The sequence below is a fragment of the Alosa sapidissima genome, chromosome 18, assembly GCF_018492685.1.
Source record: "Alosa sapidissima isolate fAloSap1 chromosome 18, fAloSap1.pri, whole genome shotgun sequence".
Lineage (NCBI taxonomy): Eukaryota > Metazoa > Chordata > Actinopteri > Clupeiformes > Clupeidae > Alosa > Alosa sapidissima.
Genome location: NC_055974.1, coordinates 7601527 through 7627701, shown reverse-complemented (window position 1 = coordinate 7627701; position 26175 = coordinate 7601527). Strand labels below are relative to the sequence as shown.

The following is a 26175-nucleotide window of genomic DNA, read 5'->3' as shown; positions in this document are numbered from 1 at the left end:
GGTTATGCTGACCTAATTTGTGGGTTATGCTAAGTATCTTATTTTCCTCCTTAATCCAATCACTATTAATTGATAATAATTAAAACAAATGTTTCCAAATCATTAATGTTACAATATAATGTTTTAAAATCCATCCAATGGGCAACAATAGCCATGCAAAAAAATAAAACAGTTCGACATTTATTTATTTGGCAGTTTATTTTTTGAACAGATAGCTAGAAAAAGCTTGTGATACTTCCATGAAGGCAGGCAGATTCCACCGTCCGTTTTGGGGGTCACCCCAGAATCAAAGAACAAAAAAAAAAAGAGTGCATTAATCACTGTTATTTACAGAACTTTATATCAAGACTTTCATGAACCATTATCATTGAATGATGTTGACAAACATTAAAAATCCACCAGGAGACAACATATTAGCGCAACACACTCAGAAACCATGACCACCTATGGAGTTGTTCTAATAACTTGTAGATGCTACCGGGTAACATTAGCTAAATGACTGTCTGATAATGCTACAACCAAAAACATCCAGTAACGTTAAGTTGCATGGCTATAATATGAAGCTACCCTGAATGAATTAATAAGATGTTGTTTGCCATTATTAATACCGTACGTGTGGCTTGTGAAGACTAACATTACTTCAACTGTGTTAGCTAATATTAGCTGACAAACGTTAGCTGCTGCAACCATAGGCTACAGCCAGCCACCACGAAGCAATAGCATAGCTTCTAGATAGCTATATGGTCGTCTGCTAATGTTAACCAGCTTGGTATGTCCATTTTACCGTGCTTTCGAGATGTCTCGTAAATCCGCCGCCCGAGTTGGAAAGTGTAAATTACCCAGCTTTCTTGCGGCATTTTGGGCAGGCACGCCCACTTCACCTGAGGGTACCCCGAGGTGGACGTACGACCTTACAACAAACATGGCTGCGCCCATAGTTGAGATGAGATTACATGTATTTTTTTGGCCCATGTACTGTGTTGGTCATGTTAATGTTGATGTAATGCTCTTACACACTAGATTACATTGCTGCTTCAATCCGGTCACCAATTCACGCATTGCACGGTCTTGCTGTGCCTGCAATACAATGTAACAATTTGTTTTCCAGCCGTTTAGCTAGGGGCTACATGTAGCACAAAACAATAACAATGACTAGCCTCCTGCTAATGCCGCTCGTGGCTCGAGAGAAAGGCGTTCCTAAAGCCACTCATTCCTACAGTACATGTTGTACGAGTGGGTGTACGATGATACACAAGACAAATAAAAAGCAGCATTGCGTAGTGATATGAAAGAATTGACTTAGAAGCACAAAGCCCATTTTCCTTGACAACGGTCTGAAATACTTAGCAACGGTCTGTTATTCAGAATTAGCAGACCGCCGAACGTTGGGAAGGCCCATTCAAGTGAATGGAGCATTCTGCAGCACTATGAAGAGCCGTGTAATAACGATGTTTTTTCGAACTCTCAAATAACTACGCAGCTGTGTTAAAGTCACCCAGTGCTGGGTAGTGTACTTCACGTCAGGTGGGAGGGAGGAGGGGCACTGTCCCAAACTATCAACCCAACAAGCTGGGTTACAGAAAATAACCCAACATGAGTAAAAACAACCCCACAAAATGACCTGACAGCCTCAACCCGGCGTTTGGGTTGTGATTGTCGATGGGGAATGTCACTCTGGCCTGTCCTCAAAACTTGAGAGCCCTGTGCATAGTAGGGCCTAGGCTACACCCCCCCGACCGTCGGGAACCACCACTGGCATGCTGTGACGGAACGCAAGACAGGCCCCTAATTTTCTGTCTTGACTCACCTCACGTTACCCCATGTATTATAGCCCGGTTTCTAACAGGTTTCTGTGCCAACATGTAGAAACACTACTCCAGCGTTTATTTGGTGAATAGAGGTGCAAATTCCTTTCTTTGGTTGTTGTCTGTGATTCACATTAACTGTGTCACCGCCAGTGCATTGTAAACGTTTTTTCACAAATTGTGTGCCGTCGGACTCCTACGCACATTCCTACGTTTTGCCTGTATGGATGCGCAACATCTAAATGTAACATGCAAGATGCAACAACCATTTCTAAGAGCCCTATAAACAGGTTAATTTTTGACATTAGCCTACTACTAGCCTGGGTGTTCCCATGCTGCCTTGCGCGCGATTTGATTCACGCTGCTAAGGCAGCCTGGAAACTACCGCCCTAATTTTTGCCTCAGATAGGGTACCAATCACAGAACAGGGGGGAAAGCTAGACGATGATGAGCTATGCACAGACGCATTTGATAGACATCCGCGGCACCCAATAAACGGATCTGGGCATTTTTTTCAAATACGAGAAAATAAACGTTTGGTTCCCAGACCACGTCTCATTGAGAAGTGGTGGCGCTAGCCAGGCTATACTACTAGCATATGAATGCATTATTTATGTTGTAAGACGTGAAAGAAATGAATGACATAGGCATGCACAAATTCATCATTTAAACTAAAAGGGCATAAGTTTCATTTTCGCTATCATTGCAAGAAAATAGACTACAATATGGAAAATGCTTAAAAAATCCCTTTGAGTCTGATCAGCTCCAAAAATTAATGGGGTTTCCTTAGCCTGTGCTACACCTTTCCAACAAGTTTTGTGAGAACTGGTACCGGTACCTTTTGAGATATTGTTGACATGCCTATCGCACCGCTACCCTGGGAATCCAGAGTTCTCGCGGAAGCATTTGCTCAGCGAGAGACTGGCAACGAGTAAAGATGCACGGAACTTTTGCCCCTTGCATCGCGGGGAACCAATCATATCTGTGTATCTGATATAGGCGAGCCAGAGGCGAGCTAAACAGATGACGGTCGTAGTGTTATCTAATTGCATCAAAGTCAGAATCAGTCAGTTAACATTGGTCGTATTGTGTTATCCAATTGCGTGCAGTGAGATTTTCAAATGCATGCTTGGTGCCGCCCCTCGAGTTGGGCCATTACATTATTCGTGGCCAGACCCATAATCTTTCAGATTTGGATCTGGAATCTCCAGGCTATCACACCGCAGTATGGTGCAGTAAATGGAAGATTTTGATAGCGCACGCCACTTACAAAAAACGCAAACCCACCAGTACAAACCCCTCAGGGGTATACTCTCTCTGGAACCATCTACTATTTGTGCGTTTGATTCACATTTGATTACATTTCAGTTGGTGGTGCTTGTTGGTTTCCTATAGTAGCCTGTAGTGTTTGTTTTTCTTTCTTTACTTTTTTATGTCTGTATATTGGGGGGACATTTTGGTCATATTTGAATATGGGGGGGGGGGTCTGATAGTCTGGGGATAAGACATTCTCATAATGCCCTTTTGCCAGCTTGTGTTTACAACCCTTGTTTGTTTGAGCCACATTGATAGCACACTATTAACAATAATATGCACAATATTAAGTTGTTATAAGCAGTCTTCATTGCTTTGGAAATGGAAGCTTGTAATGACATCTTGCTTCACATTTCTGTTTGCAATTAACAGTGAATTATGGGCCGTAGCCACCTAGCTATCTAAATGGAATGTGTTTCAGTTGGCTCGGCATTTCATGTTCTTCATGCCCAGGGTCCTATTTTCTCAGGGTCCTATATGTTCCTGAGGTCCTATGTTCCCCAGGTCTTATGTTTCCAGATTTTGATGCGCATTCCACTTTGTGAGGGCTTAGGGCTGTGCCACTGTAAAACTGTGAAGTCCATGAGGGCTCACTCGCACCCTTTCTGTGTCCTTTCCGTAAGTCAGCATGTATGCAGACTTTACCCAAGGGAATTACCAACATTCCCATTGGCTCTGTTGAGAGGCACCATCCATTCACAGCAGTGAACTGATGCACAAGCTGCAAATCTGGCCTGGTGCTGTAACTTGGTGCTGTAACTTAGCCTACACTGTGAGAGATCTGCCACTGTCGTAGGTCCATCGAGAGGTTGAAGCTGGACTTCCATCCGGATCATTCTTCCATATTGTAGTCTATTTTCTTGCAGTGATAGCGAAAATGAAACTTATGCCTGGACTAGACGGACGGTTGCTGGGGAACTTTGAACTGAGAGCTGCCTTGAGACATCTGTCACAGGCCCATCGGGCTACTTGCCTGTGCAGAGACACTTCATTGGCATGTAGTATACTGTAAATGTGCCTGCGCAACATCTGAAATTTGTCCCGGTAAATAAGATGCAACACATTCTGTAATCTCAAATCCCTTTCTTCATATTCCAATCACCAACTACCGTGTCAAAGGAGAAGGCTAATATTGTTGTATTGACAAAGGGAGGCTTTACCATTTAATAAATGTATTCATTGTGGTACATGTTTTTTGGTAACAATTCCTAATATGACTTTAATGAATAACATTAAATTGTGTCTGATGAAAATATATGACATTCAAACAGTTTGTTTCTGATATATTTAAATAGGGTGGGAGGGAATATCTCTTTGGATATAAATCTGTATAATTTTGTATGTTTGACCAGAACATTCATTTACCTTGTAGCAGTTTTGAGCTGTATGAGATAAAACTTGTCTTTCTTCTTTACATTCCACAACCACATCTCATTACGATTAAGGTGGATACGGTTTTCTTAAATGTACCAATAATGATAAATGTAGTCATTGCAGTCATGTTTTAGGAGTAGTAGTAGGCTAGTATTTTATTAGTTGTTGTGAAACATTTCTTTTTGTAAATATAATGTGCAATGTTATGAATAGAGCTAAAAGTTTTGTGACTGTAATAATATTTTCTTAGAACAGGGGTTCATGCAAAATAACATTTTTTTTAACATTTTAACATTTCCTGAGCTTGTTTTTTGCGGTCTTTACAGCCGTCTGTCACTTCAGTTGGTTTATGTTTTTCATTATGTGCTTCTGAATCATTGTGTGTGTGTGTTTGTGTTTGTGTTTCAGAATAATTATCTGGCATGGCAATTTGTCTCTCTCTTCTCTACACCGTGTTTGCACTGAGCATGGCAACAGGTCAGTCAGTCTTGCTAGTAGGCAATCTAATTATCATGTGTTCTTTAAAAAAATGTTTAGGGAATGTTGCAAAGCGCTGCTGTCGGGTGGAAACCGACAGCAAAAAGTGAAAAAAACAAAACTGTATTAGGCAACTATGAATAAATGTTTCACAATCTCAAAAGTGAAATATTTAAGTTGTCATTCTTATCTAATTAAGTGATAGCCCATAATATCCCCCTTGTTCAAAGTTGTAATATGATGGCAGGTTTAGTGATTTGGGGACTCGGGAAGATATGAGCTCTCGAAGAAAACAGACCTTTTGACTCGAACTTGAAACAGACCTTTTGACTTGAACTGCTGTCCCTCATTGACACATTTTAACTGTGTCAAATTCGTCTTGAGATTCATACTCTCCAAAATGCTTTGGTGGTTTCTCTGGCAATGGCGAGAATATGTTTACTTTCAGAGCTACTGTGTGAAACAAGGAGGGAATCTTGTATCCATCCACGACCGTGACGAGGCACAATTTGTCGGGGAACTATCAGGCAACAGTCGGCCGACATGGTTTGGAGGCGCGGGGACTGCTGGGGTAACTTACTGCAGTGTATCTGTTTTCTTATACAGTAGATGTTGGTTTGATGTCTGTTTGTACTGTCGTGAAGTGATTTCAACATGTCTGACTAAGAGAGTAAACACAGATGTGTAAATGTAGGCCTACTGATGAAAAGATGATTTGTATGCAGGCTTTTACACTGTAAAAAAAGGGAAAAGTCAGGGCTGTCCAATTTCTTAAACCATATTACGCTAAATGACCAATTATTCTAGTTTTGAATAAAACACAAACTTATTGTTCAAATAGTCATTCCAATCGAGCAATCCATTTTTCAACATTTTAAACAAACTCATGTTTTTCTTTCAAACATAATGTTATTAGGCTACGTTGAACAGACATATTTTGCCACAATAATGAATGTATCCAACAGAATTATGTAAGATCAATGTGAAGCAAGTAGTAAACCTAATGAAGGCAAATGAACACATGGTGTCACCATTTCATTGTTTTCCCACAGGCCTTTGCAAAAACACTGAAATAATTATGCAGCTAGCAGTGTTGCCAAAGGTTTTCACATGGATTTTCTTAAAAAGGGTTATGATTAGAGACCAGAATTTGGAGCTGAGTTGTATGTTATACTTTGACACGAGTATGTTAGATATTGAGCACGCACAAAGTGTCAGTGGTTCAACATCTCTGGAATTCAAAGAAGTTGGATTACTATGGCAGTTCTCTTTGAACATGTTCACAAGATTGCATCTTGAGTAATAAATATGAAAAGGATTTTGACCATTGATGTTGCAGTACCAAGTGTCTGACTGCTCACTCCTAGTACAAGTGTCCTCCTGTGGAACATAATGATGGTGGATTAACAGGAATATTTAATAAAAAATTAATTGACATTTTTCATTGGAATTACTTCAGATTGGGTAACCATGGTATGAATCAATTTTGTAAATTGAAAGAGAAATATTGGACTAATTCAAGACATTTCACTCATGTGCAATCGATAGACAATAAAATCAAGTAAATCCAGTGTTTTTTTTTCTTTCCAGTGTACATGGTACTGGACTGATGGAAGCGCATTCGACTATTCCAACTGGCATTCCTGGGAGCCTGATAACTCTGAGGGAGATGAACACTGTATTGGTGTCAACTTGGGTAAATCATTATCCTCATTATCCAAACATTATCCTCATTCTCTCTGTTCTATAAAGGTTTGCATACTATAGGCCTATAGTTCTATGCAATATGGCTAAAACTTCCTCTGTGTTGATGTGGAAAAATAGTGTTGATCATGATTTTCCATGATATGTTCTGTGGCTTCTCTTGGTGGTGGCGTGTGGAATGATGTCCGCTGCAACGTTATTATGCCGTTTGTGTGTTCCACGTAGTAAGGTTGGAGTTTGGGGTTTGGAGTGTGGAGTTTTACGACTTGACTTTTTTTACTTCAATTTGTTTTTTAGTTCACTTGCATACATCTGTTGCTGTTTTGAAATGCCACAGTTACCATATAGCCTTAATGTTCCCTTCGTATCCACTGACATCCAAACATCCAATTTTTGAGGACCTTTGACACAGTCTTGCCTGCAGTCAATGTTGCTAGGAGAAGAACACTAACATCAGTCTTTGATTAAAAAAATGTGTTTCATAGATTTCAATTCTCAAGACATAAGGTGATTTATGAGTTCACGATTTTGATAAAGCTGATTATTGTTCAATAATGTTGAATAAAACGTACTTGCCCATACAAAATTATCTAATATAAAACGTGTTGCTTTACTGTAGTGTGCATGAGGTTTGTCCATGTGTGCTGTCTATGAGTGCCATTATCAGGGGTTAAATAAACCACACCATAGCCTTTTGTAACCTTCTAGTGGTGTGAGCCTATAGAGCACACATCAACTGACACATTTCCTTATTTCATGACATGTCATGCCATTATCTTATGATGTGAAGATTCAAACTTGGCAAACTGCACGATCTTTGACATACTGCATCACTGCCACTTTCTCTGGATACACACAATTCTTTATGAAATTCCATTACTGTAAGGAACACTGTAACTGACATTTTGCTTCAACTGCTTGGGCCCCGATCAGCGCTTGCTGATAATACTGAATCCTTTTTATTTAACTAATGAAATTCAATTACCCATTTTATAATAAGTACATCACTGTTATCATTCCATTTTAGAAGTCATCAAAAAGTAGAGGAATGGATGAATTATTTGATGGAAAAAAAACCACCAAATCCAACAATTGTGCTGATGCATTTATTTATTTGTCGGTCAGGAAGAAGGAAAGTTTCATATCAGAGATATCCAAACACCACTACCTAGAGAAGAAACAGAACATATCTAAATCATGAAAAATCCACATCAACACAGAAGAAGACGTTCTAGCCATCTTGCATGGAATTATATACAGTAGGCCTATGTTGTGTAGTGCAGAGCAGAGTATAACTCAACCAATGCAAACCTTTATAGAACAGAGAGAATCAGAATAATGTTTGATAAATGTTTGGATGATGAGGATTATGAATTACCACGGTTGTTGATGGCAATGCAGTGTTCATTTCCTTCATAGTTATCAGGCTCCCAGGAATGCCAGTTGGAATAGTCGAATCTGCTTCCATCAGTCCAGTAAAAAGCGAGAGTGCATTATTGAAAGGCATTCAATAGCCTACTGCATAGGCTACTGAATATTATCCTATAATACATTCTAATAAATGCAGTGAGCAGAATTTAAACATGGCTACATTACTTTTTTTGAAGATCAAAATGGTATAGGCCTAAGCCTAACAGCTGTTAGCCAAAATGATTTAATCTTTTCATCTGGGGATATTTTTGATAATAATTCTAATTTGATTTATTTTCTTCTAAAAGATCATTACTCAATCCAAAGAAGGGCAGTACTGCATTTGGATTGCAAACGTCCAATAAAGTCACAGAAAAGCCTCTGCACCATGCTCTGCAGTGCACACACAGCATCTTTCACACAAATGCGCTGGCTATCCCCAGTTGCCGAGCAACTTGAATGTACGACAGTAGTCGCTAAGACTTCTGGGATTTCGAGGCCTACTTGGAAAAACGACCGCCCTTTTCTGTCGAGCGGAGTAGACACCGTTGCTGGAGTCACGTTCTAAAAAACTTCTAAAGAAACCTGTGAAACCCTTACAGAGGTAGGTTTTGTGGTTATGTCACCCCAGTAGTTTCTCAGAACTCTCATTTGAAAGGGAAATGTCTGCTTAAAAGCTGATTTTAATGCGCGATTTGATGACGTAATGCCAATGGTCAAATAACAAATGGCGAATACAGTGAAAGGCCTGCTAGAAATGAGCATGGAGCGTTTTCTAAGGTCGGAGCGGCTTTACACAGTACACCACGATATCCAGTTACATTTTCGGAGAGGTGTGCAATGGTTATTTGTAAGTTTAATAGTGAAATTTGGCGCAGTGTTTATATATCTCAGTATGCTGGAAGGCCTTGGTAGCTAACATTAGCTAGCATCGTTGAATTACCCTGTCGTTTCTGTAGACTAGACTGCCTACATATCGTCTCATTGGTCAGCTTGGTAGACTACAGTGAGACATGTGATGTACAACTGGGGAGGCTGAATGACAGCTGTTAAAATAAAGTTGAACTAGTTTGATTATATTACACATCTGAACTCTTGACAAGTAGCCAGCTAAGTAACTGCTGTCCTGCGAAGTGAAGAGCTAGCCTGAGACTATTAACGTTAGCTAGCTAAATAATTAAGGCAAACTGAGCACCATCAGAGCCATTCTCTGGCATCACTGTTAACCAAGTCAACCTAGCTATCATAGCCAGTTCTAATCCAAAAGTGATGTAGCACTGAGGTCTACAGTGCTGTGCTAGTCAGTTAGCAATGACAGATGTAATATTTTCAACAGACGAGGCATTACACTTTGGGGACATATTTTCCTTTGGACTAACGTCAGTGTTAATGTTATCATTAACATACAACTAGGAGTCTGCGGGGGCAGCTCGCTCCACAGAGAGCCCACATTACTAAGGTGTAAGTTCTCGGAAGACCATAGCCCAAGATTTTGTTCTTGAAATGTTACCTACACCACAGGCCACTTAATGATAGTTACTCCTTTTCTGACATGTTTCTGTAATGTTTCTGTTGTTAGGGAAAGGCTTAAGCCATGGCTGATGAGGGGGTGGTGGAGTGTGGACATGAGTTCCCAGCTCATTACAAGGTCATGCTTGACAAGCTCAACGAGCAGCGCCAACTGGACCAGTTCACAGACATCACTCTGATCGTGGATGGTAAGACGCCACATATTGCACACATATTTTGTCCTCTTGGAAGTAGCAACTAAACGCCTGTATTTGAATGGCATGAAATTTGCATTATTTTTTTCTACAACCAAAGGGATGGTTTTCATTCCCAGTAAGCTGTCTGTGTTTCATTTATCTGCTTTCCTACAGTCAGAAGAATTGTGGCCTTGACTGTTTAAAGCAATCAAGTAATGTGTATTGTGGACTAGAGACCATCTTGAATTTCCCCTTGGGGATCAATAAAGTATTTATCTATCTATCTATCTATCTATCTATCTATCTATCTACATTCTTTGGCCTTTCTTATGCCATTCTTATTTTAGGTCACCAGTTCAGAGCCCACAAGGCTGTGTTGGCAGCATGCAGTCAGTTTTTTCACAAGTTCTTCCAAGACTTTAAGCAGGAACCATTAGTAGAAATCGAAGGTAGGTGTCTCATTGCACCAGATTCTCAGATGGCCTTAATATTGTCACTGCTTATATTTTATGTCCCCATTTGCATCACGGTGCTGATTTTACCCGTTCCTTTTCTATATCAGGAGTAAGCAACTCGGCTTTTCAGCACCTCATGGAGTTCACCTACACGGCCACGCTGTCGGTCAACGGCAGCGAGGAGGTCAGTGATGTGTGGAGGGCGGCTGAGTACCTCCAGATGCAGGAAGCAATCAAAGCCTTGAACACCAGGTCCGTCCCTGGGTCTTTTGCTATGAATGATTACTTTGAATTTGAATTTCTACTTGATGTAGATTTAACTCAAGCCTGTGTTCTATATGTGCAATATCATGAGGTTGCTTTCACGTCTCTCCTGTAGAATCAATGGCAGCACGTCGCTGGTCTCCACCCCAGTCCTGGCGGGGAAGAGCAAAGCCAAGAAGAGGAAGATCGCCGAGACGTCTAACGTGATCACCGAGACGCTGCCCTCGGTGGAGGCGGAGACGGTGGAGATCGAGGTGGAGGTGGGCGGCGTGGAGGATGCCTCGCTCGAGGAGGTGGTGGATGCCGCTGCCCGCAACGCCCAGGCCTCGTCCGACGACTCGGCCCTCGCCCTGCTCGCTGACATCACCAGCAAGTACCGGCCTGGGGAGACGGCGCTGCAGGGAGCCGGTGCCGACAAGTCCCCCGAGTTGGCGGCCGTAGCAGCGGCGGCGGTGGTGGACGAAGAGGAGCTGGTGCTTCAGGAGGAGACGGTGATGGCGCCGAAGGCCCTGGAGAGCATCGAGGTGGTGGAGGTGCAGATCTCGCAGCTGGACAACATGTTCCGCTGCGACAAGTGCGACCGCTGTTTCAAGATCTTTTACCACCTCAAGCAGCACATGAAGAGTCACGAGGCGGCCGGCGAGGGCGGCGGCGGCAGCAAGCCGTTCGTGTGCCGCCACTGCGGCAAGGCGTACGCACGCGAGGGCGCCCTCAAACAGCACCTGAACAGCTACCACTATGAGGCCGAGGAGCAGTCGCGGCGGCAGCGGCCGCAGAAGAAGGTGCATGTGTGCGAGTACTGCGACAAGCAGTTTGACCACTTCGGCCACTTCAAGGAGCATTTACGAAAACACACAGGTACGTGCACTTCAATCATTCCATTTGGAACTCTGGCACTCATAGCAGATGTGCGGTTGACGGCATTAAATATACTGTGAACGTTTTGCACCCTCATTGTTTCCTCTGTTATACTTTCAGTGGCTTACTAAGTTTTAAATGATCCATTCAGAACCGCTGAAATGAATGTGTTTATATTGGGTGCTTCTAGTTCAACATGCTGGCCAAGTTTGATCACTCTAGCTATGGTTAAGGGCTATGCGTAGAATTCTGTAGAATTTAAGTCTTGAACACATCATTACATTCATGTACTCAATACACTCCCATAGACTTGCATTGTGTTCTGTACAGCGCCTCTGGAGGTACAATGTTGTATTACAAATGAATATGGTCCAAAGCTAACTTGTTTGCAGGCTAACTTTAGTTGATATCTGGGCAACACAAAGCATAAGTGTTTTTGACAATATGTTTGAAAAATGTAAGTGTATTTTTGGGGCTTGTTGTCTTAATTCAGATAGAATAGTAAAGAGACTGACGGCAAGCGAGTGGGAGAGAGATGGGGCGGGGTCAGGAAATAACCCGGGTCAGACTCAAAGCTGGGCCCCCGTGGGCACTTGGACCCAACTGTGGTACGGGCACTGTAGCCAGTTCGGAACAGCACTCCCGCCCCCCTGTTGTTAATTCTGTGTAGGGGAAAAATCTCCTAAGTGACACTTCAAGTCCCCAAAGTGACACATCTCTAATTTGGAATATTCAGTCTCTCTTCTAGTTTAAGAACCCAGAGATAATTGACCTTGACGTCATTTAGCGTGTGTGTGTGTGTGTGTGCTCTCCACAGGTGAAAAGCCATTCGAGTGTCCGGACTGTCACGAGCGCTTTGCCAGAAACAGCACACTCAAATGCCACATGGCGGCCTGTCAGAATGGTTGTGGAGCCAAGAAGGGCCGGAAGAAGCTCTATGAGTGTCAGGTAAGAGGCTCCCAGCGGGAGTGTTTGTGTTGTCCATCTCAGTCGAGAAAAAATAGTTCTTGCCTGTGGCAGTTTCTTGTGTCCAAATAAGCCCTCAAAAACTTTGATAATCTCTTGTCTCCATTTCTGTGGAATGTTAGTAGTAATGATGGGGAAACCATATCAAGAACTTTCAGGTTGCAAACAGGGATGCAGTCTTAAAGGTTTAAGTTTAAATTGCCCTACTGAAGATGTTCTACAATGTATCTCCATTAAGAGGAACCAATAACTTCTTTTCTCAGGTGTGCAACAGTGTCTTCAACAGCTGGGATCAGTTCAAAGACCACCTGGTCATCCACACAGGAGAGAAGCCAAACCACTGCACGTTTTGTGACCTGTGGTTCACCCAGCCCCGTGACCTCCGGATTCACCTGCGCGACCTGCACGGCATCCAGGACGACGCAGTGACCAGTACCACCGCCGGCGCCGCGGAAGAGGTCGTCCTCACCGAGGCTTCCGCCGCCACCACCGTCCTCTCCACCTCCACGGGCGAGGTGACTGAGGAGGAAGCCGGACTGCTCCTGACCACGGAGGATGGCATCCGGGTGGAGCACGTGACTGTGGAGCCCATGGACGTGGTGGCCGTGGAGGAGACCCTCGTGGTGGAGGCGGAGGAGGAGGAGGAGGGGGCAGTGGCAGTAGTCACGCACCCAGGGGAGGAAGCAGCGGAGAGACTAAACGAGCACCAAACTGTGGAGATTCAGGTCGGAGAGGTCACGCACGTGACCATGACGGACGAACACTTAGACTCTGACGTGCATGTGGAGACCGTAGAGGTGGACGATTCAGGGGAGGTTCAGACAGTGCAAGTATGAAAGCCAGCCTGCAGGGGGACTCACTCTGCCTGCACCCGCTCCCTCTCTCATAAGGAAGAGAGAAACGTCTCGAATAATAAACAAATAGTAATATTTATTTTGAAACTGAGCTCCTCCTTCTGTGTCTTCCTGTATCCGCCACGTGGGGCTGAGGTGGCGTCTATGCTTGAATGCCGTTTGGTTGTTTTAGCAGGAAATGCTGGTAGAAGGATCAAATTTCTTATGTGTTTGTTTGCTTGTTTTGCGCATTTCATAAGACTCAAAAATGCAAAAATGAAAAGAAAAGATGTGCTGTCACCGAAGACATTCAGTGATCGATTGACAACTAAAAAAGAGACCAATGAGCGAGAGTGTAACAAAGAAAAACAGGCTTTATTTTTGTACACTTTCTGTTTGTTTACACACAGTCTGGTGTTGTCATTACCATTGATGTTGCTGTTGTGTCTGCTCAGGGTGGTGAGTGAGTCGCCCCGAGACTGCTCAAGGAAGTGACTGTTGATGATCGCTTACAGCATATGCGTCTCAAACTGCACTCCATAAAAACCCCTTATGCAGATCCGGTGGGACGTGGGTTTGCTTTCAAGCAGAGGTCTCCGGGCATCAACAGACTCGGGGAATGCACGCTGAACCAGGCTTTGTGTTGATCCTTTTGTAAAATGAAAAAAAAAAAAAAGTTTCAATCATCTTTGGCACAGAGCATTACAGTATTGCATTGTCTAATAAACTTTGAGTTTTAAAACAAGAGCATAAAAGGTGGTGATGTTTGATGACGCCTTATGGGTATGCTATAGTGTTGGAGTATTTCTGAACCAAAAAGTAAAAATTCATGTGAAGATATTACCTTTTGTGGTCTTGCAATGTCATTGGCATTATCGAAACATGGAGCATGTAATGGTATCGCATGATGAAGTCCTCAGGCACAAAGGCTGCACAAAGCAATTGAAAGTATTGTCACAATTTTCATATATTTTCATATATCCATCATTGCATTAATACATGAAACAAATGACAGCTTTTAACCATCAGTCAGACGGGGCAACTCAATACAACTCTACTACCCTCTAGTGTTTGAATCCGTTTCCAAACTACAGTCGACTACCCGCTGACTCATTTCGAATGTTAGTGGAGGTTCGTTTGCCTCGGTTCAAGTTTCCCATGCCTCGTGCCTTTGTTTGTTTGGATTGATTTGATATTGAGAGTGTTTTACTGAATATACGCTCCCATTTGACCATAGCTCTGAATGGTCTACTCGAGTAGAGGCATTCATTCAGCGTTAGGTTGCTAGAGTGATGGGTTACTGTATACTGTAAACCATTAGCACTGTTTTTGTTAAAAAGTTTTCATCTTATTTGTAGATGGTTGTTGGCCCTGTAATAAAACATAACACGCTGTTTTAATCCTCACCCGCAGTGTTGAATGTCACGGTGGGTGTAACGAGAACAAGGGAATCACTTCGCCGACCTTCCAGCGCAATAACAGTAAGTACCATGGATAGTTCCCACTGCGCACTAGTTTCATCAATAATGTTCAGTTGTGCACATCTTTTTGTCTGATACTGTTAAACCAGCGTCGTTATAGTTTACACAGAATAGCTCTGTACACCCAAATCCGTTGTCTTTATTTGTGCTGCTATAGAAAAGCAAGTCCGATATCAGCCTTTAAAATAAAATATATTTATGACGTAACATGTTCCCTGGGCTCCCGTTGGTTTAGCTTCTGTTCAACTTCCTCCCCCATACGTCTAATTGGCCACAAAAACTGTTAATCAAGAACATACGACTCCCTGTTGCTGTTCAGAAATCAGTATCATACACTTCAAGAGAATATGACAATACGCGAATAGGAGGAGTCATGCAGTGTCATTGAGAAAAACAACAAGATTATTAAATATGGGCACTGTCGGCTCTCGTGTGTCAGCTAGTTCGGAGGTAAGAGTTATCTTTCTATTTCCCGCAGTGTGCGCTGCAAGCAGATACTGGCATGACCAGTAGCCTACCTGTCGAATTGATTAGACGGTAGCGATGTTCTTTTCAAACCATTTATTTTCGCGTGAATTGAGACTGTTGCTTGACGAAATAAATAATTTTACCAATCATGCAGTCTCGCATAGGCTACTTCTTTCTTCATATTAGCCTATGTAATAGTCCAACACAGTCACAGATGCACAAAATAGCTCGCACCATTAACAGCCAGTTTATTCCATTGGTGAAATGATTGCTATTTTACAAGTAGCATAGTTCTTGATAGGACACAAGAAGTCCAGGTTATGGATGAAATGCAGTTTACTTAGTCTTTGGTACTTTCACCTGACGGGCAGGTGAACCTGGCAGCCTCTGAGCACTACATCACAGCTCGTCTAAAATGACGCATTGATGTTGCCAGTGAGAGTCAATAAAATGCGCTTGTTTCAGCGCATGACGATAGGGGGGATTACCCATACGTGGTTAAGCATTGGTGTGATTTAAGGTGAGCTGTCGCTGGCAGGACAGGGGCGCCACCACCTGCACAATCATTTGACATGAATTGGGTTGTTCGGTTCTAATGAGTATGCAGCTAAGACTCCGAGGAAAGGTTGGAGCTATTACACCATCACAGAGGTAAACTATCTTCCTGTATTCAAGTGTTGAGTGGGGAACATATGACATGAACAAGTAAAATGTGCATGATTCTTTCAAAATGCATGTAGTCTGGTGTATCAGCTGAGGTCTATACAGCCAAAGAAAAGTTAGGTCACTGAGTTCTGATAACATTAATTATTTAAAGAGATAGGCTATTGAACTGTGGCAATGAACAGCAATATGACCTATATGATGCAAAGCATCAGATGAGACCCTGCACATTGAATGGATGTGTGTTATATCACTCCAATGGAAGTGTTCTTGCGTGGAAGCTTCTAGCATAGGTCTTTAAAGAAGGTTGAGGGATGGGTCCTTCCTAATGACTGTCAAATGCAATGCTATTCATTACTTTTGCTTTGATTGCTGGCCTTCGTCGTCCGAGTGAAACTTTTGTGTTTTGGAGCCTTTGAAGGTGCATCAGTTGTGAGCTTTGTTTCATATTGAGGGATAAAAGCCTCTTTGATGCTTCGGAATAAATCAGAAGATGCAAATGCAGCGGAAATAGCTTTTTATACTGGTTGCCCATCATCTGCATGACCCCCTCCCCTCTGCCATGAGCCCTTTCTTGAGGCCAACACATGATCAATTGGCACCTTAATTAATATTTTTTTGTTATGATGATTTTTGACGCATTTGAGGGTTATGTTATAATGACAAACCTCATTTCTAACGATGATTTCTGGGGTAGTTTGAAGTTGGGTGCTGTAGAGAAAATAAGAGATTTAAGATTTATTTATTTTGGTGATGTTAACACCATCACTGCAGGCTACCACACACACACACACACACACACACACACACACTAAGGTGAATACCAACAGCATTGCAAAGATTTCTTCTTCCTTAGCAGTGCCATGGTAACTAAGGACCCTAGAGTATCATGGCTAATGAGTCTGCATGGATTCATTCACTTGGGGGAAGAAAAGACTGTCCATCAAGGGACTGAGATAGTGTGCGTAACACAGAATGTTTAATTTGCTAACTTTATTTGTCCTTGTCTCGCCTTATGTTTTTACATTTCTGCAGTAGATTGATATACAGAATAGTGGGCTATAGAGTAAAGCTGAGTAGGCAAGCTTTGTATACAGTTGCCATTTCCAGTGCATCGCACGGCGAGGAGTAACTCTTACCATGATAGTTTACCCTCTGCTTATAATGGCGATCATCACAAAACTGAGACGTAGTGTCATCACAAAATTGGCAGCTCAGCTCTCCTTACTAATGTTTTGCATTTGTCAATAGTGGAGACATGCAGCTTTGACGTCATGACACAGTACTCTGATGTTATCACATCAGTCATCTGAGGCCTTGGCTGCATATTAAATGCTAGTCAATAACAATGAAGGACTTTATTTCTGGTTTGTGAACACTACCTGGACTCTGGAACTGTAGCACTAGTGAACATAAAGAGCTGGGCACATGTAGAAGTGGGTTCATTATTGCTGTCATTTGTGAAAGAATGTAAACATGCAGTAAAAGAAAGCACTAGTTCCGCGATATTTAAAAATGGCAGGGGGGTGTTTTGTGTACGTGTGTGTGTGTGGTTGTGTTTGTGTTTGTGTGTGTGTGTGTGTGTCTAAAACTCTCATGGAATTGTTTGCCCATATAAATTCCAGAGTGGACCACCTCTTGGTTCCTAGGCTTGCTGGCCTCCTATTGTCTCCCATCTATTCACCCCTGAGCTCTTTATCCTCCTGGACCAGGCATCTCAATTAATGCACATGGGGGAGCTGTGTGTGTGTGTGAGAGTGAGAGAGAGAGAGGGAGTGAGAGAGTCTGCTTTTGTATGTTTTTGTATGCTAAACTTCTCAGTTTTCCCCAATGTGCTGCTCCCTTGCTCACATCACTCTCTCTCTCACCCACTCTTTATCCCCTCTCTCTCTCTCTCTCTCTCTCTCTCTCTTTCTTTTGCTCATTTCCCTCTCACCCTCCCCTCCCTGGTGGTGATTTTGAAGTGAGTATCCCAGAATTCTCTCTGACTGCCGAGGCACATGTTGTTATTTTGTCTCGATGGGGAAGAGATGATGTCAGTAGCTTGATGATCCTCCACAATTTGCACCACCTGACGTGCAGGCTCTTGAGCAGCTCAAAGCCAGCTGGTGAGTAATGTCGCACTATTTGGAATTACATGCTGGTCGTTTTTCAGGAAGGCACATGAAAATGGGTAGATGCTTGTATACTGATACTGTTGTTTCTGTTCATGTACAGTTGTTAAGTTGAAATGGAATGGTATAGTCATTAAATGTGAGTTGATGTTTGTTAAAAAGAATTATAATCAACAGTTTGGTAGCCTTTCAGGGAAATTCAGGGAAACACAACTCTTTTGGATTTTCATCTTGTTTTGTCTGCTACTTATTTGAACTTTTCTAGCACATGTTAATAGTCTGATATGCACATGCAGAGCACAGATTCAACTTTTACTCAGTAGTGAACATTTGATACCATTCTTAAGTCTGTTTGTTTACTTAAACTTTTTTTTGTCACTTAGGGTACTGTCATCCATTCTGTTAAGTGATTGTTTATAACTATGCTTATGACATATACCCACCCAATGTAAAGAGGTGAGGAGTTGTAGCATTTTCCTCTGGTGAATGTCCGTCCAATAGCAAAGTGAAATCTCACTGCAGAAATACAACACCGGGGCAGTGTGTATGGTGAGCTCGCTTCTCTTAACTGATAGCTAGTAATTACAGCCTAATCCTCAGCTGGGGTGGCTACACTCAAGCAAGCACAATGCATTGCCAGGCAACCAGGTGAAATGGTCAAACAGACCATAGATGTAGAAACCTATATACCGCATTGTCATTTGACATATTCAACTCCTATTGTTTTTAAATGTGCTATATAAATAAAGTGACTTGAATTTACTTGGCATATTAGGGAAACAGACCCTAATGATGGCAGGTTTCCGGCCTGGTTTCCATGTCTTCACCAGAAGTATAGAATGTGTTGAAATGGCAGAGTGCAGAGTACATTGGAATCCCTCCAAATCAGCTCTCTTTCTCAGAATGACATCTTTGGAATGTGTTCATTTATTCTAATTTCCACAGATTTGATGTCCCTTTGTGATGTATAAGGTCTGCCTGACACGCCTTTTGTTTTCAATCTTTGGTCTAAATAGTCGATTACCTTTAAGCTCCTCATTTCATGTGACAGATTGTTTTCACTGTTCATGAGGTCTATGGCAATCAAGTATTCTTTCACAGAAATGTAAATGTGCCTGTGTGTGTGTTGCGTGTTTTCACACAGACACACCTGTATCCCACATGAATAAGCTGCTCCGTCCATGCCAGTCCCTGAACTGAGATCAGCGGGGAGCACTCATGGTGTGGAGAGGCACGGGAAGGGTGTTTGAAGGTGGAGGAGCTGGAGTGTTCATCTTGGAGAGGCACACACTTTGATTTCCTCTGCCTTGCTCCCTCCTCCCCCCTCCACAGACCCACTGGCTCTGGAGAGAATCAAAGACGCTAAAACACAAACCTCATGCATGCTAAAACATGGATGGTGGCAGGTCTTTAAATCTTCCAGATTAATTGGATGGCGAAAACCAGTCTGATGCCAGTGGTTAGTTATTCTGTCTCAATTGTTATGGAACCCAATTATTTTATTGTAACTGAAGTGGTCATCAGCGAAGGCTAATCAGGACCGGCCATTTAGCTAAGGATTCTATTTCAAGGAAAATGTTCTTTAGACATTGCTGGCTGTATTGTAACGGTGGGTTTTATTTTAGTAGTATTTTAGTTTAGCATTTAAACTATTTACCGCATTTAGTGGTAAATAATATGACTGCTACACAGTGTTGCGTGTACTGTCCGAAGAAGATAAATCACGCTTCTCAACTTCTCTCCATTCCCCACTCCTTCAACTCCTTGTAAGCTGCAACTCTTACCCTTGGTTGCTGAATGAGTGATGAAACTGAAATTTGAAAATAATTGTACAAAGATATATGTGTTCTAATCCCACATTTATCGTTGTATTCTCTTCGAGGTCACAAACTAGTGTGCACTACCTAACCAAGGTCTGCAGCGATTGACAAAGTATTGTATTATTTGACATTTGGTGGCATCTAAGTATAATATAAGTATATATAATCTTTTGATCCTGTGAGTAAAATCTGACAAGTCTGTATTTGCATTGCACACATATACATCTGCCATTAATTATATTATACACTGCTTTGTATGTCTATATTTTTATCAATGTGTGCACACGTGTGTGTGTGTGTGTGTGTGTGTGTGTGTGTGCGTGTGTGTGTGTGTGTGTGTGTGTGTGTGTGTGTGTGTTTGTGTACCTGTGTGTGTACCTCTGTGTATGTGTTCACCTGTGTGTGTGTGTCTGTACAGACTTGTGTGCAGTGCTTCACAAAGAGACAAGTCTGCATATGTCTACTAGTGTGTACAGTATATATACGTTAGTGAGTGTATTCATTTGTGTGTGCACGTGTGTTTATATGTGCAGTGCATGTGTGCATTGCCAGTGGGCTGTGTATGTGATTGTACAATCTTGGGTGCACTGCCATTGTGTGTATGCATGTGAGTGAGTGAGTGAGTGAGTGAGTGAGTGAGTGAGTGAGTGAGTGAGTGAGTGAGTGCGTGCGTGTGTGTGTGTGTGTGTGTGTGTGTGTGTGTGTGTGTGAGAAAAAAAAACATGAGCCAAAAGCTTTTATTCCTTATCAGCCTAGTGCCCACCAAGTATCATGTGCCCAGGCATTTCAGTGTGCTGGGAATCACTTTGAAAAAAAAAAACACTATATGACCGCATTGCGCTTATTATTATTATTTTTTATTCATGTCATTGAAAGCTTACCTCAGAAGAAATGTGACTCTTAACTAACAGCTGTTCAGTCGGCTGTTATCACATAGCAGAATACTTTGCATCAGGTAGTATTCGGACATTGACCATTCACACCCTATAGATTATGATTATTAGAATGTTTTTGGTAGAAACAAGATGTAATGCCGCCTCATCAGTTGTCCATCAGCCTTTGTGTGTGTGGCCATGGTTACGTACTTCATGTGTTTCAAACACCAAAGTTGTTTTCAGTTGGAGGCTATGCCAACTAAGAGACCGATACAGAAAGCCTTTTTTTTACCTACTGCAGTAGCACTTTATAATGACTCCCCCTGAGCACGGAGAGAGAAGAAGAATCTTTTAGAATATATTTTTTAAATAATCTCTTTAAGGTTATTTAGGCTATATCTTGGATTATATGATTATATGAGTGTTGTGTTTGTATGGCTGCCGGAACACTGTAATTTCCCTTGGGGATGAATATCTAATCTATCTATCTATCTATCTATCTATCTATCTATCTATCTATCTATCTATCTATCTATCTATCTATCTATATCTTGTCAACATCATTTAGTCATTCTTGTCGGATGCACGGTACCAGCTCTAATCAACAAGCCTGCAGAACTAATTGACTGAGTGGACAACTGTCTCCTCTTTGGGGAGGTTGTTAGGAGCTCTCTGTACGTGAGATCTTTGTCATGAGTCCTAAAAATGTTCTAGGAATTAACATTTCAGAGTAGACGCACATGTCTTTAGGACTTTTCTAACCCACTCTTTTTGTACAACCTGTATAAACGTGTATATCACTCATAGAACTCATTGTTGAATTCTCAAAATATACTGGTGGAGATTACCCACTGCAAATCACTGTGTGCAAAAAGTTTTTGAGTGGCAAGAAAGTTACGTGATCAGATGTTTTGTTGTTATTGTTGTTAGTTGTTGTTAGTCGTCAAGTGGCTGTTTTTAATGAGGAGCCCTAAAGACTCACCTGTCACATATGGCAGTGGTAACCATGTCCTCTTTAAATCCTTCTGTCCACCCCCCCCCCCCTCTCAATCTCTCCCTCCATAGGCGTAAAGGGGATCCCTGGCTGTGCCAAAGACTAAGGTGGAGATTTGCAGAGTCGATAAGTAAAGCCGGGATTAGGATCTGTGGCAACCAGCGCGCGTTCTAATCCCGACAACAGGGCGGCCGGAAAGAGAGAGAGAGGGAAGGTTGCCGGGCCCCTGGGGAAACGTGAACCAGAGAGGAGCCAGAATCCGAGAGAGGCGGTTGAGCCCTGTGGAGTGGCAGTGGAGGTGGTGAAGAGGGGCCTTTTGCTGCCCGCAGGAGAGACGGTAAGAGTCCCCGGAGGGCGGCCTTTCCTGCTGAGGACATCATGTTCCGCTGAGCGGGGCCACAAAGGAGCAGCAGCAAGCGGCAGCAGGAGAGGGAGGAGGAGAGGGAGGGGGAGACGTGCTCCTCCGCTTTTTGGAGCAGGGAGTTTGGCAATCACAGCGTCCTCGGCGCACTCAACACCAGGCTCTGTCTCTCTCTCTCTCTCTCTCTCTCTTTTTCTCTCTCGTTATTGATGAGTGACCGACGCCGTCAAGAGCCGCAGGACCTGCCAGCACCACCAGCTCCTCTCCCCCTCATCCACTTTAACATCTGCCCACTTCTGAGGGCTTTTTAGGATGCGGAGACACATGGACACGCCCGAGGTCAGAGTGGCCACTGAGGACAAGATGCAGAGGTGAGCTGTCACTGCACATAGAAAGTCACCCAATGAAGCATGTTAAATTTGGCTTCATCAGCTTGCTGTATCAACTCCAGAATTTTCTATTTTCAGGAAAGTATAGTGCAGACAAGAAGCTAATTTACCAGTGCTATTGACATTATTCACATAATTGACTTTATTTACCATTATGGCAATGCTACTCATATTTGTGTTTGTATGATATGCACATTGTTTATGTGTTCCTTGTAATGTCTATTGTCAGTTCCAAGTCAGTCCATATTCACATTTCAGTTCACAAAACATTTTTCCATTCTTCACTTTTCCATCTCAAGTGTTTGCTGATGATCCATCTGCTGTGCCTCTTTGACAGTTTGTCACCTGAAAAAGACCAGACCTCCATGCCATGAGTTAAACTCCCGCTCCTGCTCACCCCCCTGCTCATCCCCCCCCCCCCCCTTTCCACCATCCCCAGGACGGGATGACGGCTGTGCACCCATCTGAGGGGGGCACTGTCTCCTCCACCAGCTCCGTGCCCGTGGTGCGCTCCGGGGCAGCCGTGGCCCCTGCGGCCCCCCCTGGGGGCACCTCTCAGCGCTACGCCCGCTGGAGCCGGCAGGACAGCTCGGACATCTGCACGGACGATGAGGGCGGCGGGGGCCCGCCGCGACGCCTCTCGCCCCTGGAGAAGCTCAACCTGGACATGTGCCAGGACGAGAGGGTCGTGCGCGAGCTGACCGTAGGCCGGCGCATCGGCTTCTACAAGGTGCGCGGCGAAATCGGCTGTGGCAACTTCTCTCACGTCAAGCTGGGCATCCATGCCCTGACGAAAGGTAACATGAGGTTCTAAACATCAACAGACGAACACTGTTTAAATCATCTAATGGATATTCCAACCACTAATTAAATCATTATTATCCATTGGTGCTTATGCTTGCAATTACTGTTTATATATATCCTGTTGATATTGGCACTGTTTTCTCAGATAAAGTACTGTACTGATAAAAACTGTATTTTCCCATCATGCACGTGGGAATGAGATGGCTTACGTGTTCACTGTGAATTATAGCAGCATAAGTGGGAAGTATTAACTCCCCACTTAATTTTCTTCTCCTCATGACACCCACAAGCACGCGCTTGTCTGAAGTTTCCACCAGCAGCTGAAGTGCGCAGCATCCTCACAGTTAATTAGGCCCCGATGCAATCAAGCGATATCTGACCTTGGGCCGCTTACCACATTACAGGCAAAGCAATGACACACGACACGGCGTATTGCATATTTTATCATTTTTATGATGCCCTCCTTGACATGGTAATGTGAAGTGGGGGATTGCCCAACTCCCTCTGTCAGCGGCCTCTGAGTGCCACATCGGGAGCGGATGACTCGTCTGGCCTGAATTGATCAGAACGTCTCGGGTTTCTCCACAGACGTCTCGAATTTCAGCTCACCTCATTAGAAAGTGAAAGGGCGTGTTGAGGACAGATGTGATCTGCCCTTTCCAGCAGTGAGATGAACGGGCAGAGAAGGCGCTTGCTCTGGTCATCTGGAAATCCACGACGAGGTGTAATGAGACTCTCAATGTGCCCCTAACAAAGCAGATTTGGAGAAGTCGCCATTAGCCTTCAATTATTCATGCATATTGAATTACTATAGCACTTTCATTGCTGTCCAAGTTCAGACTTCTTATGATATCAAAGACAGACAGACAGAGCATGCCCTGCAGTTCTCCTAAGCTCTTACAAACCCATACCCTATAAACATCTCCTACTGGCATGTGAATAAAACCATAGGTTGCTGTCACTGCATGGTGTCAGTGGATGAATGTACACTATGCAAATACTGATGTTGAACTGTGCACCCATACTGATCAGCAGAGATGAAACCAATGATGTGACATCAATTGAATATTAGCTTCTTGTTCTGATTATAACCAGCGATCTTTGGGGTTTTCCATTTGTGGTATTGCAGTTGCATATTAGGTATTGTGTATTGGGCACTTAGGTATTGGTAATGTGTTCTCATGGTAGTGCATTTTTTTAGATGACAAATTCATCCACATACACTTTTATTCATACATGTATATTGTTGTCCCCTTTCTCACCCACAGACAAAGTGGCCATCAAGATCTTGGACAAGACCAAGCTAGACCAGAAGACGCAGCGTCTGCTTTCGCGAGAGATCTCCAGCATGGAGCGCCTGCACCACCCCAACATCATAAGGCTCTACGAGGTGGTGGAGACCCTGACGCGCTTGCACCTGGTGATGGAGTATGCGGCTGGGGGAGAACTCTACACCAAGATCAGCACCGAGGGGAAGCTCTCGGACATCGACTGCAAGATTGTCTTCTCCCAGGTCCTGTCGGCTGTGAAGCACATGGTAAGTGTGTCCGGCTGTATGTTACGCCATACAGATGGCCAGTCAAGGGTTAGCTTGGTTGGGCACCAGAGTCTGTGGAAGAAAAGCACATTAATGTATCATGTCAGCTTTGGTTCATCTGTTGATTTGGATGTTTGTTAAATCAAATCAAGTCTCGCAAAACCAAAACCAAATTGTGGACTGTACCTTTGAAATATTTTTGTGTGTGTTGCAAAGCCAGGTTAGTAAATCTAAGTTAACCCTTCAGATTAAACATCAATGAGGGTTGAACCCTGATCAAAGCTTTGGTATACTATAAAAGAGGCAGATGTTGGATATGGCAAGGGTTGTTGGAGAGACTAAAGGTGGGTGGGCTGTTATGTCTTCCCTCATTTTGTCATGTGTGGAACCCTGGTCTGTTATGCCTCCTGATGGAGAAGAACTTATGATAAGAACTGATTCTTTTCTTCTCTCCCTGCAGCATGACAACAACATCATCCACCGGGACCTGAAGGCGGAGAACGTGTTCTACACCTGCAGCACCTGTGTCAAAGTGGGCGACTTTGGCTTCAGCACGGTGAGCCGGCGCGAGGAGACCCTCAACACGTTCTGCGGCTCGCCGCCATACGCCGCGCCCGAGCTCTTCCGCGACGAGCACTACATGGGCGCCTGCGTGGACGTGTGGGCGCTGGGCGTTATGCTCTTCTTCATGGTGACAGCCACCATGCCCTTCCGCGCCGACACTGTGGCCAAGCTCAAGCGCTGCATTCTGGACGGCGCGTACATCATCCCGGCCTTCGTGCCCGAGCCGTGCCAACAGCTGCTCCGCGGCATTCTCCAACCGCAGTCGGCCGACCGCCTCACGGTGGCCCAGGTCATGGCCTGCGAGTGGCTACGGCCGGTCGACTTCCCCCCGGCCGCGGAGCCCTTCAAGCTGGACCCGCTCTACCTGGTGGAGGCCGAGCCTGCTGAGCTGGAGGAGGACGAGCTGGAGGTGAAGAACATTCTGGAGTCACTGGGCATCACCGCGGAGCACCTGCACAACAACCAGGGCAAGGACTGCCGCAGCTCCATCACCGGGGTCTACCGCATCCTGCTGCACCGTGCGCACAAGCGCCGTGCTGTAGACAGCATGCCAGTGGTGACGCATATGGTCAGCGAACCGGTCACAATGGTCACTAAAAAGGACCGCTTGAAGGCCTACCGGAGCCTGCGGCACACATCTAAACTGTGCGTCATACTTTGATCTTGCAGTGGGACTTGTCTTAAACAGGGATTGGCCTATCTCTTTTTGGGAGCAAGAGTGTGGTTCTTGAGTGGAGTAGAGAAGTATAGAACATGTATTTTTCATCATGACAAGAAAATAAAATTAATTGCCTGATCAGGAGAAGGTGAGCATGGAGCTCATGTTGTCGAACTTTGCTATGACACCTTTGAGTTTGTGTGATAATAATGCCATGATTGTCATGTATTGTTAATATGCATTGTATCCAATAAAACTCTATTATTGAATATGAACCTTCT

The 26175-nt window shown here is 43.6% G+C and overlaps 2 protein-coding genes and 1 long non-coding RNA gene across 9 annotated transcripts; 2 read left to right on the top strand and 1 right to left on the bottom strand.

Annotated features, from left to right (window-relative positions):
• Positions 1-7766: 7766 nt before the first annotated feature.
• LOC121690061 lies at positions 7767-8525 on the bottom strand. The gene is made up of 3 exons (XR_006024980.1): positions 8271-8525; positions 8053-8132; positions 7767-7842 (listed from the first exon to the last, which is right to left on the bottom strand). It is a non-coding gene; the product is annotated as an uncharacterized LOC121690061 (long non-coding RNA).
• Positions 8526-8544: 19 nt separating this feature from the next.
• znf131 (zinc finger protein 131) lies at positions 8545-13911 on the top strand. 4 transcript variants are annotated; one of them, XM_042070387.1, is made up of 8 exons: positions 8779-8934; positions 9498-9545; positions 9664-9802; positions 10138-10239; positions 10353-10497; positions 10625-11367; positions 12185-12315; positions 12597-13911. In XM_042070387.1, the coding sequence occupies exons 3-8, from the start codon at positions 9679-9681 to the stop codon at positions 13167-13169; spliced, it is 1818 nt and encodes a 605-aa protein (XP_041926321.1). In that variant the 5' UTR covers positions 8779-8934; positions 9498-9545; positions 9664-9678; the 3' UTR covers positions 13170-13911. The 4 variants fall into 4 exon arrangements, with proteins under 4 accessions (XP_041926318.1, XP_041926321.1, XP_041926320.1 ...); XM_042070386.1 differs by having other exon boundaries at positions 9421-9545; XM_042070384.1 differs by lacking the exons at positions 8779-8934; positions 9498-9545 and adding an exon at positions 8545-8688.
• A 1047-nt stretch (positions 13912-14958) lies between these two features.
• nim1ka (NIM1 serine/threonine protein kinase a) lies at positions 14959-26163 on the top strand. Of its 4 annotated transcripts, XM_042070388.1 has the most exons (6): positions 14959-15097; positions 21156-21261; positions 21653-22313; positions 22771-23128; positions 24404-24672; positions 25133-26163. In XM_042070388.1, exons 4-6 carry the CDS (start codon positions 22777-22779, stop codon positions 25895-25897), a joined length of 1386 nt encoding a protein of 461 aa, XP_041926322.1. In that variant the 5' UTR covers positions 14959-15097; positions 21156-21261; positions 21653-22313; positions 22771-22776; the 3' UTR covers positions 25898-26163. The 4 variants fall into 4 exon arrangements, with proteins under 4 accessions (XP_041926322.1, XP_041926324.1, XP_041926325.1 ...); XM_042070390.1 differs by lacking the exon at positions 21156-21261; XM_042070391.1 differs by lacking the exons at positions 14959-15097; positions 21156-21261 and adding an exon at positions 15112-15766.
• The last annotated feature ends 12 nt before the right edge of the window (positions 26164-26175 follow it).